This window comes from Scyliorhinus canicula, chromosome 9, assembly GCF_902713615.1.
Source record: "Scyliorhinus canicula chromosome 9, sScyCan1.1, whole genome shotgun sequence".
Classification (NCBI taxonomy): Eukaryota; Metazoa; Chordata; class Chondrichthyes; order Carcharhiniformes; family Scyliorhinidae; genus Scyliorhinus; species Scyliorhinus canicula.
The window spans coordinates 60,917,938-60,938,828 of NC_052154.1; the positions used below are offsets into that span (position 1 = coordinate 60,917,938).

Below are 20,891 nucleotides of genomic sequence, written 5' to 3' on the forward strand. Positions count from 1 at the left end.
GTTACCTTTCAGTAATTTGAGTATGGACAACACTCTGATTGTGCTCAGATCCCATAAAGAGGATTGATATCTGTCAGTGGTATTGATTTGCCAGAGTGATTTACATTGTTATTTGAAGTTCTTCTGCCATGCAGGTCATAACTGTGAATGGGAAGGGCAGTAATTATCCCTTGGCCAGGATTTTGCGCCCACGTTTTTGGCGAATCATGCAGGAGACCCACATCGGCCTTTACGTCGTCGGGATTTCCCTGTTCGATTGTCCCTGCCCCACTAACCCCACCAATGAGGTAATGAAATATGCAAATTAGGTCTTTATGCCTGATTGCACTCCACTCCCCCCACGTTAGACTGTCCATTCACGCTGACATGGATCACGACAAATTCACTACAATGTGCACCTGGCAAATGGAGCCTGCCGGAGGCACAAAGGTGAATAGAGATCCCAGTGGGGAGGGTTTCATACTGGGCAGCACCCTTCTACCTGTCCCATGGCACTTTCCCCTGGCACTACCACAGAGGCAGTGCTGGTGGGGGTTCAATTGGGGAGGGACAGGTTCCCTGCAATGCTTTCTAATGGGGCGCCCTTTTTAAAAGCCACCTGCCCTGCCTGCATGATGTCATGGGACCAATCCCTTCACCTTATTTTGCCCCCCAACGTGCCAGAAAATATGGCGGGAAAAGCCGGCAGCGCAGCCAGTGGGCTGCACTCTGCTTTTTCTGCCCGAGCTGACACTTTGGGGACAAAAAAAAAAATCGGAACATTCCGCCCCTTAAAAACTTTCAATAACTTATTGAAGATCACAGAAGCAGCAAGTCCCAGCACACAACACTAATCCTGGGGTTTGCCCTGTCTCAGTCCTTCACTTCCTTTGGCACCAATTTACCATCTCCGCTGATTCCCTGATGGGCAATTGGTTAAATGTCACTGATTCACATCATTCCGTCAATGAGGTGGCATCACCGTGACAAAAATACCATCTGGATCTCCTCCTCCTCCTTCCCAATTTGAGTTTATTTCACCAAACACTTTTCTTGAACGTGGCGTTCCTTTAAAAAGTAATTGCACAAATAAATAAATGCACACTCCTCCGGCGGGGCTGTACCCGGCAGCCCAGGTAAATGGGAGTTAAACCAGTTCTGCAAGATGTGATGATTTCTCTGGAACGTCTTCTACCTGAAGGGGGCTAGCAGGATATTTCAAGATAAATCACAGACTGTCTGTACGAAAAACATTTATTTTTCCAAGTGAGACAGTCTGGTACTTCTTGACTAATGGTGAGCATAATGAATAGGAGGAACCATGCTTATTATCTCTGTCTGAGGCATACTAGATAGTACCGTTACCAGGCTGTGAAATAAAGGTGTACATATTTCTCTGAAAGTCCTCTCTCTGCTATTTTAATAGGGGCAGTGACATTTCTGAGCAAATGTCAATTGAACAGCTAGAATAATGGAGAAGAATTTCCGAGAAATATGCTAAGCATTCACATTACATCAAGTCCATTATTTTTGATAATGTCACGGGGATGTTGGCGCCTGAACTATTTGAATAGTTGAGAAGATACTGTGACATAAGCAAGGTTCTGAATAACCAGTCGTGAATAGTGGAAGACCATTAAAAAGGTAATCAGAGGAGAAAGCTTCACAAACATCCCGATTCCTTAATGATGGTAGAGCCCATCATGTCACTATCGTCATCAGCAAACCCTCAATTCGAGGAAGACACCTACTCTGGCTCGAAGGTTTCTGCCATGGGTCTTCATGTGTGTGAACAGGTTAATTTTTGACCCTCAGATCTTTGGGCGCATGGGGCATAAACACCTTATGAGGTAGTGGGATCTGGAGTGCAGGATTCTCTTTCTTTTCTTTTCTTCTCTGCCACTGTTCTGTCCCCTCATTATGACATTGTGACTCAAGGCGCGATGCAGCTTGACGGACAAGTTGTCGCCATTTGGTAGCAAGCTCCTGCCTGTCATTAATATCAATACTCTCACACTTCAAGGAGAGCTTCAGAATGTCTTTGAAGTGTTTCCTTCATCCTCCCCTGTAAGGTTGGCCATTTTACAGTTGAGAAAAGAGGACTTGTTGGGGGAAATGCTTCTCAGCCATCTAGACACAGTGTCCAGTCCGTCGAAGTCGATTTTGCGAGAGTTTTACAAAAGAAAAACAAGGCTGAAGCATTTGCAGCCATCTTCAGTCAGAAGTGCAGAGTGGATGATCCACCTTAGTACCCAGCATCACAAATGCCAGTCTTCAATCAACTTGATTAATTCCATGTGGTATTAAGAAATAGCTGAGACCAATATCTTCGCAGGGGGGTTTAGCTATTGCTGTTGGGGAGTGATTGAACTCTCCATAGAATTCCGACACAAAATCCCTACACTGCGGAAGGAAGCCATTGAGTCTGCACTGACCCTCCGAATGAACACTCTACCTAGGTCCACTACTCCCCTCTATCCCTGTAACCCCACGCATCAATCATGGTCAATCCACCCAACCTGCACATCCTTGTACTGTGCGAGGAAACCGGAGCACCTGGAGGAAACACACACAGACATGGAGAGAATGTGCAAACTCCATACAGGCTGTCATCCAAGGCCAGAATCGAACCCAGGTCCCTGGCCCTGTGAGGTAGCAGTGCTAACCATTGTGACCACACCACTCCACAAACTGGCTAGCTAGGCAGTGGATTACAAATCAGAGAATTGATTCAGAAGGGAGAAATCCACAAGATGCACTGGAGAAACTCACGATGCACCTTCCAAACCCACGACCAACTACCACCTAGAATTTGATACATGGGAACACCACCACCTGGAGGTTCCCCTCCAAGCCACTCCCCATCCTGACCTGGAAATATTTCACCGTTCCTTCAGTGTCGCTTGGTAAAAATCTTGGAACACTCTCCTGAACACTGTTGGTGACCCTACACCACAGGGATGGTAGGGGTTCAAGAAGGCAACCCACAACCACCTTCTCATGGGCAACTAGGGATGGGCAATAAATGATGGCCTAGCCAGCAACGCCCACAACCCTGAAGTGAATTTAAAAAAGCAGAGACCTAGATATAAATGTGCTAAATGTGCACAAATCATCGAAGGTGGCAGGACAGGTTGAGAGAACAATTAATTAAGCATATGGTACCCTAGGCTTTCTTAATAATGGCATGGAGTTCAAGAGCAAGGACGTTATGTTGAACTTATGTAAAATCCTGATTTGGCCTCAGCTGGCATATTGTGTCCAGTTTTGGGAACCGAACTTTAGGAATGGAGGCATTGCAAAGAGTGCAGTAAGGAATCATAGGAATGTTTCCAGTGATGAGGAACTTCAGTTATAAAGTTAGATTGGAGAAATTAGGACTGTTTTCCTGCGAGAACAAAATACAATCGGGGATTCTCTGAGTCTCTGCGCCAAAATCGCAATCGGCGCGGGGGAGGGGAATGGGCGTTGACGCCGAAATCTGGCACAATGCCCCTCTCACGGTTCTCCGGTCCCCGGAGAATCGCTTCGAATCGTGCGTGGTCTATGCGGCGCGGGTAAGGGACCATTGATAGAGGCCCCCACCCCCGCCATTCACCGAAGAAAAGTGGCCGAGTTCCCGACAGCATGGTTCTAACCACGTATTGTCTGGCGGGAACGGTCGGCGGCAGCTGCAGACTCAGCCGGCATCCACCCTGGTTGGGGGAGGGGGGGGGGGGGCGGGCGGGTAACCCTTCACCGTGGGGGGTCCCTCAGGGGCGGCCAGGCTAGCAATCGGGGGCCACCGATTCGCGGGGGCGCACGATCTCGGGGGGGCCTATACTTTTGGGGCCGCTCCGCATTGAGAGTGCGCCATGTCGCCCGGGGCGGCCGCCAAAGGCCAGCGCCGTGCGCTTCCGCGGACTCCTGACCGGAAGTGCAGGGCCCCTTGTTGCCAGGCAGAGCTGCCTGGAGTACTCCGGGGCCCTGCTAGCCCCCTTCAGGTGGAAGGATCACTCTGGACTTTCTTCAGGAAAGTTCAGAGTGAAACGCCCATGTTTTGATGCTGGAGTGGGTGTATAGCCCCATTATTAGAGAATCCCGCCCCTCGAGGTATTCAAAATCTTGAGGGGTCTGAACAGAGTAGGTAGGTAGAAACTATTCCCAATCATGAAAGGGTTGACAATGAAAGGGCACAGATTTAAAGTAATTGGCAAAGGAAGCAAAAGCGAGAGGAGATTAAGCTTTTTCACTGTGGTTAAGATCTGGAATGCGCTGCCTGGGAGTGTGGTGGAGGCAGATTTAATATAAATATTCAAAAGGGAATTAGTCTGCTACCTTAAACCTTAAAAGGAAGAATGTGCAGGGTGATGGGAAGAAGGTGGGGAATGGCACGAGATAAATTGCTCAGTCAGTGAGCCAGTGAAGATACAACAGGCCAAAATAGCTGCAAGCGTTCTGTGATTCTAGTAAATTACTAAATGCCTGTTTTACCCAACCTTCCTGACACAGGCTGAGTGAGATTCTGGCAGCTCAGCGCATTCCTGGTTCCAGCAACAAGTGGAAAAGTAGCAGAGTACAGGAGGATGTCCCCTTTTTTACAGCACTAACTGCCATTAAGCAGGTGACTGTAACCAGGGGTGGGCAAACTTTTCCGTGCAAGGGCCACATTCAGAAATTCACAATTTTAAAGGGCCGCATAGTATATTAAGTAAAATAATTACTTCACCCGGTTATGATTCTGGGCGCCTCATATAGAACATAGAACAGTACAGCACAGAACAGGCCCTTCGGCCCTCGACGTTGTGCCAAGCAATGATCACCCTACTCAAGTCAACGTATCCACCCTATACCAGTAAGTAACCCAACAGCCCCCCCCCCCATTAACCTTAAAAAAAATAATTAAAAAATTTTTTTTAATGTTTTTTAAAAAATGTTTTTTTAATGACTTAGTGGGCCGCATAAAGACCTTTGGTGGGCCGCATGCGGCCCGCGGGCCATAGTTTTCCCACCCCTCCTGTAAACAAGCCATTGAAAATAGCAGGCCAGGGAGACAGTAAGTCCCCAAGGTAAATGAATGGGATGCCTGAGGGTAGGGATTTGGACATGGTGTGGGGGGAGCGGGGGGGCCGAACATCGGGGGGTGGAGTCAAACATATCTGGTGAATCGGGTCCGCGGGGCTGGGTGTCTTCGGGTTGCAGGGGGAGGTCGGATCGGGTCTGGTCGGGTAGTTAGTTTGAGATGGGAGGTTGGGAATTCTGTGGGTGTGGGGGGTAGGGTGGGCTTAGCTGGGGAATGATGTGGGGGATTCCCTGAGGGGTTTGGAGGCTGTCCACACCAGGGCTTGGTGTCGGTCTTTAAAACAGTTCCGCTAAAGTTAGAAGTGCTTTTATTTCTTCTAGTGTCTATGTGTGTAAGACTGGCAAAACCATCTGAAGTTAGTGATTTAATTGCTTTGTTGGATGGTTCCCAGTGCAATTTTCCTGGGGAAGCTAGCACTTCTGGCCCATTGCCAGATAAACTACCTGGGAGGGATTCCCAGTGCATTTTGGGTGTATCCCCTGAAAATCCAATGCCAGCAAGCCAGGAAGTTAAGCGTCTATGATTCTGTGAACAGCCCTTAGAAAATATCAACAACGGTGTCTATTGAAACTGCAGGAACAGATGGTTAATGGGATTTTTGTAAGCTACACCAGATGGCTTGTCAATCAATGCACTTCAGGAACTATCTGTGTTTTAGTCTAACAGACAACTGCAGACTGTTTTCTTTTTCATTTTTAAAAGGCTGGAGATTTAAATTACTTCAGACCATGACACTAAAACAGACCTTATCCGCCCTTCACAAATGTTCCTGCCTCCTCCATAAATTTGTGACTGCCACACTGTGGGATAAGGCCCGTAAAACAGTGAAAATGGAGTCTGTTTGAAGTCACAACTTATTTTAAATGGTCCTGTTGAGTTCAGGTCTCCCCCCTGTATGATTCACGCTCCACACTTTTTCCCTGATGGCAAAAGTGGGATCTGTCGGAAATGGAGACGGCACTTCTGCATCAGTACTTTAGATTCATGTTGTATCCTCCCGGTGAACTTTCCCTACTGCTGATGTACATTGCAAGAAATATGGTGGCAAAAAAAAATGATTGTCCAGGTAGAGGACAGGATTCTCCGACCCCTCCGCCGGGTCGGAGATTCGCCGGGGGGAGGGGGGGGGGGGAGGGGGCATGAATCCTGCCCCGCCGCTCCAACGCCGGATTCTCCAGTGCCGGTTGTGCAGGGGCGGGGATCGCGCTGCGCGGTCGGGGGCCATTGGCAGTGCCCCCCCCTTCCTCCCCGGGGCCCCAATGGGCCGAGTGGTTGCCCGTTTGCGGCCGGTCCTGCCGGTGTAAAATAGACAAGGTCCATACCGGTGGGACCTGGCTCTGAGGGCGGCCTGCAGAGTCCTCGGGGGAGTGCAGGGGGTATCCGGCCCTGGGGGAAGGGGGGGGCAGGGGAGGGGGGCCTCACCGTGGCCTGTCCCGCGATCGGGGCCCACTGATCTGCGGGCGGGCTTGTACTGTGGGGGCACTCATTCCCTCCGCGCCGGCCTCTGTAAAGTACCGCGATGGCCGGCGCAGAGAAGAATCCCCCTGCGCATGCGCAGGAATCACACCAGTGGTTCTGCGCATGTGCAGGAATCACACCAGCGGTTCTGCGCATGCGCAGGAATCACGCCAGCGGTTCTGCACATGCGCAGGAATCACACCAGCGGTTCTGCGCATGCGCAGGAATCACACCAGCGGTTCTGCGCATGTGCAGGAATCACACCAGCGGTTCTGCGCATGCGCAGGAATCACGCCAGCGGTTCTGCGCATGCGCAGGAATCACGCCAGCGGTTCTGCGCATGCGCAGGAATCACGCCAGTGGTTCTGCGCATGCGCAGGAATCACGCCAGCGGTTCTGCGCATGCGCAGGAATCACGCCAGCGGTTCTGCGCATGCGCAGGAATCACGCCAGCGGTTCTGCGCATGCGCAGGAATTACGCCAGCGATTCTGCGCATGTGCCAACTGACGCCGGCCGGCGGAAGTCCTTCGGCGCCAACCACTCCAGCGCCGGCCTAGACCCTGGAAGTGCGGAGGATTCCGCACCTTCTGGGTGGCCACGCCAGAGTGGTTCACGCCACTCTTTGGTGTCGGTACGGCCCACCCCGCCGGATTGGGGAGAATCCCGGCCAGATGGTCTCAAAAGTTGCAACTTTGAGATCAACTCCGTGCTGGTTTCTCCAAAAATTGGAACCCCTGAATTCAGCCAATAAGTCACACATGAAAACCAAATTATATGACTGCTTTGAAAGCACTTTGGGGTAATGACCGTGTCTCTGCTGATGTTTATTCACTTCATATATATCGAAGTTAATAACTCATTCTGCCTCCCCCACTTCCCTCCACCAGTGCGTCCTGATTTAAATGAGAAAAGATCAATCAAAATGAAATGATGTTAAAAACAATTGAAACTGAAAAGTTTTTGGTTTTCTTTACACAAGATTGTAAAGTACGCTTCAATAACTTTCTTTACATTAACTTCAAAAAGGCAACCAGTGTCCAGAGAAAATACAGGTTTTTAGGAATGAAATGCAATGGTTGAATTTATGCCGGTGTGCTTCTATTTGAGTGGCCTTAGTAGCCTCAAAGCTCCGCACTGTAGTAAGAATAGGCATAGGTTCTGGTCGCAAGTACAGCTAAATATTCTACCTTACTGGAATCTGCAAAGGTTTTATGGTCTTCGTGGATGAGCTCAATCGTCTCTGCCACATCTTCAACGCACTCAGATCACAGGAAGTGACAGGCGCGCAAAGCAATGCAGCAACTCCCCAAACTTTTCCGACCTGGGTCGGGTGGGGGGAGGGTCAAGGGTCACAAAGCCACTTACAACATCAGCCACACGAGATGAGTAACTTCTCGGGACACTACGTTTCTGATGCAGCAAATCTCTGAATAAGAGAGGTCTAAATTTTCCAGCCCTTTCGGCCGATTGGCTCTTCTGATCCCGCCGAGGGGTGACCCCCCCCCCCCCCCCCCCCCCCCCCCCCCATGGCACATTCTCCGGCAGTGTCAGGTGTAGGGGACTCAAGACCCATAGAAATTGGTGGCACCAGAAGCTTTCGCCACTGGCCAAAGGCAGGCAGGCCACCTCCGCTGCCAGAATCTACATGTGGCAAGGTAGGCCGCAAAATCCAACCCAGTAAGGTTTTTCACTCATATAAATTGCGTGCTTTGTTTGTTTCCTTTCCCACACCTAGTGGTGCAGAAGGCAGACTTTCATCTGTTTCCATAACTAGTTTAACCTGGAACAGGTTGCTAGCTTATAGGTTTATAGCTTGAGGGATGCCACTCCTCATCATGCATGGCTGACCAGATGTATCTCTCACTCTTACCAGCCATTAGCATGTTGGAAAGATTTGCAGGTTGACACTCAGCCTTTTTGGCTGCGTTATGAATGCACCTTCCTTGGCCATCACTTCCTGGGATGGGACTCGAACCCGAAACTTCTGGTTCAGAGGCAGAGACGCTGCCCACTGCGCCACAAGACCTCCAAACCTCTGGCATGATCCCCTGAAAGGAAATGTCCGATTTGTGGACACGGCCGGTTTTCAGGAGGATTTGCACAAGCTAATCAATGTTGGGAGTCATAATTGCAGCAGCATCACAGCCCAAGGAGGGCAAAACTTAAAGACACATTGAAAACACAGATCTTACCCGACCAAAATCAGTCAAGTTGGATTTGGGAGGCACAATGTCAGGACGCTCCTCTGTGCTTCTTGCCCTGAAAAAGTCGACACCAATGATTGTACTTTGCCATTTTAACCAGGGTTCACATCTACAGGATTATCAACATGTTGACGGAACTTTACACATGCACCCTTTGTAACAGTAATCTGTTTAACAACATGCAATGCCCATATAGGCAGGAGCAACGGATTAAGAGCCACCAGAAAAGGATTACACAGAGAGTCGTACCCTTTTGATTCAGGTTAGCCCCCGTGGTGGTTTCGTGGATTAGATACACTGTGTGGTTAAAAGGAAATCCGTGGTACATTATTTTATCTCTTTTCACGTTTCACTGTAATTCTCTTCCCCAAAAAGCAGTGGAGGCGTGGTCATTGAATATTTTTAAGGCTCAATTAGATAGATAATTGATTGGCAAACTGATCAAAGGGTATAGGAATTGGACAGGAAAGAGAAGTAGAGGCCATAATCTGATCAGCCATGATCTTATCAAATGGTGGAGCAGGCTCGAGGGGCCGAATGGCCTCCTACTGCTCCTAATTCACACGTTTGTATATAAATACAGTGTTATAATTAAGACATCCCTCAGGAAAAGATTTTTATTACTCACTCCAAATCGGGAAATTACCTTCTAATGTCAAGGATAAGATGACATACGTGTTCACAGTCCATTCGCCCATCCCCCTTGTTCTCAGTTATCCACATTGACTCCATGTAAAACTGATCTTATCCTTGTGTGTAATTCCTAAACAGCCTAATTCTATCCCATCTTCAGTGTTGCATCTCCCTAGCACATTCCTCTGTCTCTGTCCGCCACCTTTCCACCATGTACCAGTTATGCTCTCAATCATCAAGATCCCATGTCATAGAGTGATAGCATCATAAAATCAGAGAATCATAGAATAGAATCACTACCGTGCAGAAGGAGGCCATTCGGCCCATCGAGTCTGCACCGGCCCCTGGACAGAGCACTCTACTTTATCCCACGCCTCCACCGTATCACCTTTTGGGCACTAAGGGGCAATTTAGCAAGGCCCATCCACCTAACCTGCACATCTTTGCATTGTGGGAGGAAACCAGAGCGCCCGTAGGAAACCCATTCAGACATGGGGTGAAAGTGCAAACTCCACACAGACGGTCACCTGAGGCCGGAATTGTTAACCACTGTGCCACTGTGCTGCCCATTTCCGGAATAATGCCCCCCATCCCAAACCCCACTCTCCAAACCCACCTTTAAGATCCTTCTCAAAAACCCTCACTCCGACCAGCATTTTGGTAATTCCTCCTTGTATTTTCTCTGGCTTGGCATGGCCGTGTGATCCTGTAAAGCAGCTTGGAACACATCTGTGCATGAAAGGCACCATAGAAATGGAACCATAAGTGGAGATATTAAACTGGAACTCTGCCTGTTTGTCCGCACCGTTGTTTTCAAGGTGTGGTCACTGATAGACGTTAGTTGGTTTCTTCTCACAGCGTTGAGGTGGGACAGATTAATTTTCTCCGCAAACAAGTGGGCAAAGTGCGAGCAACAGCGCCGCTCCCGATGGCCCCTTGGAAGTACTCAGGCAGTCCGGTAATAATAGCTTCATTGAGAATTTGGAGGCAGTTTCGCCAGCACTTTGGGTTGGGGGCAGGGTCAAGGGAAATGCCGACTCGGGGGAACCACAGCTTTGAGCCAGGGAAGTGGGATGGAAATTTTCGGAAATGGGAGGAGAAGGGGATTAAAACACTAAAAGATTTGTTTCTTGCGAGTCGGTTTTGTAGGATTGAAGGAGCTGGAAGCGAAGTATGGGCTGGAGCAGGGGGAAATGTTGAGATGCATGCAGGTTCGAGATTTTGCCAGAAAGGAGATACAGAGCTTCCCGGTACAGTCGGCCTCCACATTGCTGGAGGAGGTGCTGACGACAGGGGGACTGGAGAAGGGGGTACTGTTGGCAGTTTACGGAGCTATTTTGGAAGAGGAGAAGGCACCACTGGAAGGGATCAAAGCAAAGTGGGAGGAAGAGCTGGGAGAGGGTATGGAGGAGGGGTTCTGATGTGAGGTGTCCAGGAGAGTGAATGCCTCCACCTCGTGCGCGAGGTTGGGGCTGATACAGCTGAAGGTGGTATACAGAGCACACCTCACGAGGGCGAGGATGAGCCGATTCTTTGAAGGGGTAGAAGATGTGTGTGAATGTTGCGGGGGGGGAGGCGCAAATCACGTTGATATGTTTTGGTCCTGTCCGAAGCTGGAGGTTTTACTGGAAGGAGGTGTTTAGGGTAATCTCTAAAGTGGTGCACATGAAACTGGGCCTGGGCCCTCGGGAGGCTATATTCGGGGTGTCAGTCCAGCCGGGCTTGGAAACGGGTGCGGAGGCAGATGGTGTAGCCTGCGCCTCGTTGATCGCCTGAACAAAGAACAAAGAACAAAGAAAATTACAGCACAGGAACAGGCCCTTCGGCCCTCCCAGCCTGCGCCGATCCAGATCCTTTATCTAAACCTGTCTCCTATTTTCCAAGGTCTACTTCCCGCCCATTCATATACCTGTCTAGATGCTTCTTAAATGACGCTATCATGCCCGCCTCTACCACCTCCGCTGGTAAAGCGTTCCAGGCACCCACCACCCTCTGCGTAAAAATCTTTCCATGCCCATCTCCCTTAAACTTTCCCCCTCTCACCTTGAAATCGTGACCCTTTGTAACTGACACCCCCACTCTTGGGAAAAGCTTGTTGCTATCCACCCTGTCCATACTTCTCATAATTTTGTAGACCTTAATCAGGTCCCCCCTCAACCTCCGTCTTTCCAACGAAAACAATCCTAATCTACTCAACCTTTCTTCATAGCTAGCACCCTCCATACCAGGCAACATCCTGGTGAACCTCCTCTGCACCCTCTCCAAGGCATCCACATCCTTCTGGTAATGTGGCGACCAGAACTGCACGCAGTATTCCAAATGTGGCCGAACCAAAGTCCTATACAACTGTAACATGACCTGCCAACTCTTGTACTCAATACCCCGTCCGATGAAGGCAAGCATGCTGTATGCCTTCTTGACCACTCTATCAACCTGCGTTGCCACCTTCAGGGTACAATGGACCTGAACTAATGGTGACTATGGGTGTTTCCTGATTGCTTTTTGTCATTTGTTTATGTCAACATGCGGGCTAATGTTTTGGGTTTGGTGGGAGGATGGAATCGTTGTTATTGATATGGGGATTGCCATTATATTCGTTACTGATTATTGTTTATTGATGGTGGGTGCAAATTTGGAAGAAAATGTGAAAAAGGAGAATAAAAATATCTAAACAAAAAAAAATAAGTGGGCAAAGCCACACAATTAGGTACATGTATCTTGTGATGTACATATTTGAATGGGAGCTTTAGTTAGGTTGAGTAAAGTAATTTCTGTTCTGCCAGACCTTTGAAGGATGTTGTTACATCTGAAGCTGATTTAGTCCCATTCAGCTGTCATTCTGAAACTATCATAGACAGACACAGGTCAGAATACTGACAGAACGCAATAAAGTGGTTCGTATGGCAGTTAACCTTTGCATATTAGTCAGGAGTTATGCTTTCAGTCTACGTTAAAGTAAGAAGCATTTTGTTCTCAATTATTCAAAGAGAAGCATTAAAATCTGTTGTCGGTTGTCACCTGCAACTTTTATTTAATATTCTTTATCTCTTCTCTGTTGAATAAATCTGGCTCGTATTTTAATTTCAGTTGGACATCTGACCGACTCAGTCCTTTTCGGTTTTCCATCCGGAGATCTTTCTCCATTCCCGCATTCCTACTCTCCTCATGGCCTCAATAAATATCAGCACCATGGAGTTAATAACCCACGTTTATTGTGTTCTTTAAACCAGGGTTTTCAAAGTGGGGGTCGTGACCCGCGGGCAGGAGTCAGAAGGATCACGGAGGCAGGATCAAATTGCTGCTCGTTCTGACCGTCAGCCGCTAACGCGGATTTTCCCAAAAGCAGCATTGAGAAGCCTGCAGGGAAAATCCCATCTAAAATGTCAATACAGTCCTCTCCTTAAAGAATTACAATGAGGACAGATTTGACAGTTAGGAATTCTAGCTTTAATCATAGAATTTACAGTGCAGAAGGAGGCCATTTGGCACATCAATCTGCACTTGGAAAGAGCCTCCCTACCTAAGCCCACACCTCCACCCCTATCCCCATAACCCAGCAACCCCACCCAACACTAAGGGCAATTTTGGACACTAAGGGCAATTTATCATGGCCAATCCACCTAACCTGCACATCTTTGGACTGTGGGAGGAAACCAGAGTACCCGGAGGAAACCCACACATACACAGGGCGAACGTGCAGACTCCGCACAGACAATGACCCAAGCCGGGAATCGAACCTGGGACCGTGGAACTGTGAAGCAATTGTGCTAACCACCGTGCTACCGTGCTGCCCCTTATTGCATCAGATTCATGTTTATCAATTTTGCTCCTTTAATTATTTTCAAGAAGTAATTTCAGTGCACTGGAATTGGTTTCAGGGACATCGGAGCTGATGGACGTACATTTATCAAGAAGATCATGTTAGAGTTGTGGCCATCTTAAATGGCCACCTGCAAAGGATAATGGGAATTGTGGCAAGCTGGGACACAGACAATGCACAGCCCCTGTGTATTGTGCAAAGGAAAAACCAGATCGAACTGAAACCTGCACCTGTTAAAAGTCAATCACCGATTTCCCCAGGACAATAGACTCAAATCAAGGAATAACAACAGTAGCAGATTCCCAGCGCCGCTCCCCCTTATTTGGAAAGGCATACACACACTTGGAACAATAACGACTAGGACCCGACCAGCCATCAAGGTATCCGCCCCTAATTGGCCGGTATCTATCAGAGTGATTGAGACTCTATCGATCCATTGGACCCTGAGTCAACCCCGTCCAAAAGGGCATGAGAGAGAAGGATAAGAGGCCCTGTGCACTAGGGTCTCTTTTGGGATCAGCCTGTGCCCACACCAACTGCAGCATAACGACCAGCCAAGTTCAAGACCCGCGATCGCTACCTGAGAGAGAGACGAGCCACAGCTGAGACGAACCTGACGATTTCTAGCCGACACATGTAGGGACCCAGATAAAGGTCTTACCTACCCGCACAGAGTCGGTCACCCAGAAGTTAAGTAAAGGTCATCTTAGTTGATTGGTGTGGTTTAATACGTAGCCGCGCGTATCATTGCACATAGAAATAAGTCTTGTGTTTAATAATAAACTGTCTTTTGAATTAACATACTGTTTGTGTGGTCATTTGGTCAGTACAAGAAACATACTCACAGCTTGTGGTCTGATAATAAAGATAGCAACATTTATTGGCGACTCTGGTGGGACTCGATTAGAAGTGACTTTGTTACTCCGAGAGATCCCACAACTTTGAATTAAATTGTAAAAAGGAAAAATAAACCACAAGCACAAATTTTGTATTGACCAAATAACCGAATTTCAGAAGGGTGCACTAACCGCATGTGTAACTAATAGGGAAAAGTAAGGTAAACTTGTTAGACTTGCATGCAAATCTAGAGGGATTGTGAACCGGAATATAACCGTAAGCTGTACCCATTGTTCGATCAACTCCTTATTCCCCCTGTTCAAAATTAAAAGTAGAGAAGAGATGGCAGTGCAATTAGTAGAAAAGGTGATGAATCTGCAACCCGAGGTTACAGTAGTCGATAAGTCAGAGCAGTGCCCCGTATAGGAGGATGTGTTGAGGAAGCATTTAAAGGAGAAAGGATGGCCCCTTTGGTTGAATTTTTGGGCAAACACCAAGACAGTTCCAGGAAAGATAGGACAGACTTGGTGGGAGAATCTTTGTGACATATATAAGAAGAATGCAGTAAAGTTTAGAAAGCAACAGTGTGCTGCTTGGCACAGTTGCGAGGCACCGAGGAGGTCATAGAGGCACTCCGGGGTCAGTTAAGAGAGCAGAGTAACAAAATAGGAGAAACATTGAGGAACTCCGGGAGATGTTAGCCGTTAAGGAAAGGGAAATCGCCAATGTTAAACGCGCCCACCAGTCCTGTATCGTACACCTTAGCAGCTTTCAGACCCAGTATGACAAGGCCTACCAAGATAATGTGCGGTCTTGGTAAGAGAGGAGACTGAACAAAAGGTCACTCAATTAACGAACAAATGTGCCGACTTACAGGCAGCTTTAAGAGCGCTCCACCAGACCACTAAGGAACAAAGTACCGCTAATCACACCAAGTGCCAGCGAGAGATAAACAGACTCCAATTGTTACTTTCGGTTCAGAATGGAGTTATATGTACCTTCTCAACAGCAGGGAAAGAGGAGGAAGAGACGGCCGATTAGGCAGAGTTAAAAGAAAGCGCGCACATATACGAAGATAGAACTGAAGGTCAAAAGCAACTGCCACCCATACCAAAGAGAAAAGCACCAGCATCCCCGGCTGAACAGATAGAACCAACCCCCACATGTAGTGAAACTGCCCCGGCACCCATAAATCTGGTCACTACAGAAAGAAGGATAGGGAATCCTATAGGTCCACCTATCACCTTCACAACCCCGCTCACGATAACCCAGTTAAGGGACGTCTGCAATAAGATAACACAATTTGAACCCAATGCAGACACGCATAGCTTCTTTGAGGAGGTGCGCCAACAAAAGGTTATGTATGGTTTAGATGAGAGGGAGGAAGTAAAATTAATAGTAATGAGCCTTAGCCAGTCAGTAAGATCAGCATTACCTGAACCCCAAAATGTAGGAGGAGGAATCCTAGATGAAATGAAGGACTCCATATTCGCTGCTATCGGGTATAATGAAGGGGACCCAATCGAAGGTCTAAATAAATGTAGGCAAAAGAAAGCTGGGCCCCCGGAGCCCTTTGCCGGTCGCCTCTGGATCCATTTCAGAGCAGTTTTTGGCAAATTAAACCGCGCTAACCTAAATGATGAAGAAACCACTAAATGGTCCCGAACCCTAATTTCACATGCAACAGAAACAGGTAAAAAGGCTTGTGCAAACTATGACCCGGCAGATAACATACATAATGAGGCATGGGTACTCAGACATCTTTCTAGAACATGGGAACAGTCACTACATGACCAGATAGATCAGAATGGATTAGAACATAGAATATACAATGCAGAAGGAGGCCATTTGGCCCATCGAGTCTGCACCGACCCACTTAAGCCCCCACTTTCACCCTGTCCCCGTAACCCAACAACCCCTCCAAACATTTTTGGACGCTAAGGGCAATGTATCATGGCCAATTCACCTAGCCTGCACGTCTTTGGACTGTGGGAGGAAACCGGAGCACCCAGATTAAATCCACTCAGACACGGGGAGAACGTGCAGATTCCGCACAGACAGTGACCCAGCGGGGAATCGAACCTGGGATCCTGGCGCTGTGAAGCCACAGTGCTAGCCACTTGTGCTACCGTGCTGCCCCATGCACCCATTCAGACCTAGTTATGAACCCATATGGATAAATGAAGGTAGGAGAGAGGAATAGTACCCCAGAGAACAGTATTCCAGAGCATAAGGTTCACCCCACGCGCCACGAGGGTCATGTTATACTTGTGGACAAACGAGACACTTTGCCCACGATTGCAGACAAAACCCCCCCACCCAATCACGGATACCAGAGACTACAGGAGCAACCCAACCCCCCACCCAAAAACAATAGGCCAGATCATGATCGCCAGCCATGCCAGCTAGAAGGCAACCCGAACCCCATGCATACCGTAAACGCCCGCTCAGATAACCTCACATACAACTCCCTTGATTGACGGTGTCCGGAGTCTCCAACTTGGGTCTGTGACACGCGCTGGGATAATGTCGGAAGGCCAGTAGTCACAGGCAAAGCCAGGGGACATTCGTCTATTTTCTCTGGGACACAGGAGGCTCCCGGACCACACTAAATTCCTCAACCCGGTTCCTAGAAAGCCCCTGGCCAATTACAGACACCATCACACTAAGTGAGATTCACTGGGCACATGCAGGAAGGATACATTACAGCCCCTATACCTGTCCATGTTGGAACCATAGCCACCAAGCACCCTGTCGTTTTAGTCGAGCTACCCCCAACCACAGAACACATTCTTGGTATGGATTTCATGAACTCCAATAGCCTTTTCTTTGACCCCGTAAAGAGGTGTGTATGGCAGATGTCTAAGACAAAAAAGCCCCCCCCGGGATGCTCTAATACAATACGGCTTTCCCCAGCAGGCTGAGAGCGAGATTTCAAATGTCATCAGCAGTCCACTAAAACAAGGAGTAATTCAACCCATAGCTTCCACGAATAATGCCCCGATTTGGCCAGTAAAGAAACCAGACAGCTCATGGCGACTCACGATTGACGACCGCAAATTAAATAAAGCTACCTCGTTAACAGCCCCACCGTTGCCACGAGTCCCGCGACCATGCTTAAACAGGGAGTGCAAGCGAGTTATTTCACTGTGCTGGACATTAGCAATGGTTTCTGGTCCATTCCTCTGGACCGAGCTTGCCAATATACATTTGCATTCATGTTTCAAGGTCAGCAGTACACATGAACGTCTCTCCCTCAAGGATTCCATAACTCCCCATCCATTTTCCACAGACAGCTAGTTGTGGGTCTCTCTAAATTCTCCCGCCCCGAATGCCTAGTTCAATATGTAGATGACCTGCTCCTGCAAACTAACACCAAGGAAGAGCATATAGCTCTGTTAGCCGAATTGCCAGCCCTGCTCCAGTCCATCGGATGTAAAGCAAACCCCAAAAAGGCTCAAACACTGAGGGAGAAGGCGCTCTATTTAGGGACAATTACCACCCATGGAAAAAGAGAGATTGAACAGAAATGAATAGACTCCATAGTTAAATTGACCCTGCCCCGTAATGTAACCGCACTCCGTTCATTCCCAGGTTTAGTAGGATACTGTAGGAATCACATAGATGGGTTTGCCACCAATGCCACCCCACTCTCCGAGCTCTTGATAAAGAACACCCCCTGGAATTGGCTCCCACAGCACGCAAATGCCATTGATGATTTAAAGCGCTCTTTAGGAACAGCCCCCGCTTTACAAGTTCCCGACCCTGACGTGCCATATGCCATAGAAGTAGCAACTACCGACCAAACACTATAAGCAGTACTCCTACAGGAACAACATGACCGATTAGGACCAGTCGCCTACGCTTCCAGAGTTTTAGACCCCGTAGAACAGGGATTTTCTGCCTGTGAACGACACCTGCTTGCAGTCTTTTGGGCAGTTCAGTACTTCACATATATTACAGGCCTCAACCCAGTCACTATTCTCACCGAGCACACCCCCCCATTCAGCTTTTGTTAGACGGCAGATTAAAAGACGTTCAGTCAGCCAGGTAAGAGCAGCTATTACTACACTACACCAGTGCAGAAGGAGGACACTATTACTACAAGGGACATCTCCATGAAACGCACCAAGACCCACACATTTTTAGCGGACAATTTTCAATATGCAGGGATCCCACATGAATACCAGATCATTACAGCCAAACACCAGACAGGACCCTTTATTCCCAAGTCACTACAGCCACGCGCAGGCAGCGAGAAACGGTTCCCAAAACTCAGGGGACACATTTAAAATCTATGTGGATGGCTCCTCCACTGTAGAGGATGGTGTCAGGATCACTGGATGCGGGATTTATATGGAGGATCCACAGCGACTGTCAGTAGCAGAGGTATCTTTAAAATTAGCAGGACATTTAGGAGCCCAAGCAGCAGCAGAGCTCGCAGCCATAGCCTATGTAATTGACCACCCGGACTACTTCCCAATGCCTGCCGACATACACTCAGACAGCCTGTATGTTTGCAACAGTTTGACAGAATTCCTCCCCCTATGGGAAGCTCGTGGTTTTGTGTCCACTGATGGAAAACCCCTATCCGCCGCCCCGTACTGAAACACATCCTTAAACAAGCAGCTGGCCGCACATCATAGAATTATAGAATTTACAGTGCAGAAGGAGGCCATTCGGCCCATCGAGTCTGCACCAGCTCTTGGAAAGAGCACCCCACCCAAAACCACACCTCCACCCTATCCCCATAACCCAGTAACCCCACCCAACACTAAGGGCAATTTTGGACACGAAGGCCAATTTATCATGGCCAATCCACCTAACCTGCACATCTTTGGACTGTGGGAGGAAACCGGAGCACCCGGAGAAAACCCACGCACACATGGAGAGAACGTGCAGACTCCGCACAGACAGTGGCCCAAGCTGGGAATTGAACCTAGGACCCTTGGCGCTGTGAAGCAATTGTGCTAATCACTATGCTACCGTGCTGCCCTAACTGTATAAAACAAAACGGTTGCTGAATCAGAACTTAGGTGTTGTCCATCATGTGGCTTCATTAAAGTAAAAAGTCATCACCACATCTCCCCACCCGGTAATCTCAAGGCAGACGCCTTAGCTAAAGCTGGAGCCCGCAATGGTCACTTCTGGCAACCACCCGAAGGCGAACAGATGCATACACTCCAGGTATCCAAAACCAATATCGAGGATTAATCCCAAGCACAGAAGGCAACCCTTAAACAGGTTTTAAATGGCACCTACCCAGCCCCTTATGAGAAATGGAAGGACCCACTCACTATACAGGACAGCATAGTTTTAAAGGACCAAATTTATCTGTTCCCCACCCAGGACAGAAACCAGTTAATATACCAGTTCCATGACGAACACGGATATCAGGGAATGGGCACTACCATTGGCCATTTAAAACCTCTGTGTTGGTGGCCTGAATTGAAAAGCGATGTCACACATTATGTAGAGAATTGCCTCATTTGTGCACAAAACAATCCCGATCGTTTTGCAAAGAAGGGACAATTAAGACACACCCGACCTGTAGAGGGCCCCTGGACAAATCTTCAAATCGATTACATTGGTCCCCTCCTGCCCCCCCCCCCCCCCCCCCCCCCGCAGAATTGGTTTCAAATATGTTATGGCCGTTATCGATACATTCATTAAATGGGTTGAAGCATTTCCCACTTGTTCCAACACAGCAAAGGCCACCGCTACAATTTTGACTCATCAGATATTTACGCGCTGGGGTCTTCCACGCAGCCTTGAGTCAGATCAAGGTTCCCACTTCACCGGCAGGGTGATGCAGAACGTAATGACAATATTTGACATTAAACAGAAATTCCACATAGCTTACCACCCCAGTCCAGTGGCATAGTAGAGCGCATGAACCGCACTTTAAAAACGACTATGGGGAAAATGGACACGGTACTTCCCTTCGCCCTCATGTTCATCAGAAACACGGTTTCCCGTTCCACAGGTTTCACCGCCACATGCTCATGACAGGGAGGCCCATTGAATATTGAAAGGCATTGAATATTTATTAGGGCTCAATTTGGCAAAGCCTGCAGTAACCGCTCTCACACACGAAAAAGCAGTGCAACAGGTCACAGAAAAAATTTCAGCTGCACAACTGGCTGCTGCTGTCTGACTAGGCGCTCGAAAAAGGGAGAGTAAAGCCAGCTTTGGCAAAAAGGTCCACCCCATAGAATACACAGTTGGCCAGCAAGTTATGATCTTGTACAACCCAAGCTCCTTCCTAGCCCCTAAATTCACAGGCCCCTACTCCATTTCTGACAAAGTAAGCCCCTCTGTGTACAAGATAGCGTACCCTAACGGTAAGACTGGTTGGTTCTACATCAATCAACTCAAAGCCTACAGAGCCCAACGTAACCATGCCCACCACATCACCTTGGCAATGGGAGATGATGATGCCCCGTCCACTAACGATGACGCCCCTCCCCTGATCCAACCACCACCCCCCCCCCCCCCTCATGACGCCACCCTTCCCTTAACCCCTCCCATACATGCAGACTTTGTACTTGAACTTAACTCGGATGATGACCTCCTGGATTTGACTAGTAACCCTGGTGACTTATTTGATCTCTCTGACTTCAACTATCCCAGCCCCCAGAGCAACGACTTGTTCCAATTCAGCCCTATGCTTGATTGGAGTCCCCCACCGACATATACACCCTCCCCTCACAGCATTGCTTCCCTTCCAGGACCTCAGACTATGACTACCCTCCGACACACCACAACCCCAATCCTCCACTATGGCACCGTGATCCTTCTCGCAGATTGGTATGGTATGACGGATCAGACAATTCAAAGGCCCACGAGGCAAACGCTCAAAGCAACGGCATGAATCTGCAGACGCGAGTCTGGCAG

The 20,891-nt window shown here is 48.5% G+C and overlaps 1 protein-coding gene across 4 annotated transcripts in view; it reads right to left on the minus strand.

Moving 5' to 3' along the window:
• Positions 1 to 20,891, minus strand: part of dpep2 (dipeptidase 2) — an 82,984-nt gene that overhangs the window by 36,643 nt on the left and 25,450 nt on the right. For all 4 annotated transcript variants that reach the window (XM_038806754.1, XM_038806751.1, XM_038806753.1 and 1 more), the window contains exon 6: positions 8,693 to 8,759. In XM_038806754.1, the coding sequence (XP_038662682.1) occupies positions 8,693 to 8,759 (67 nt within the window). The remainder of the gene's footprint in view (positions 1 to 8,692; positions 8,760 to 20,891) is intronic.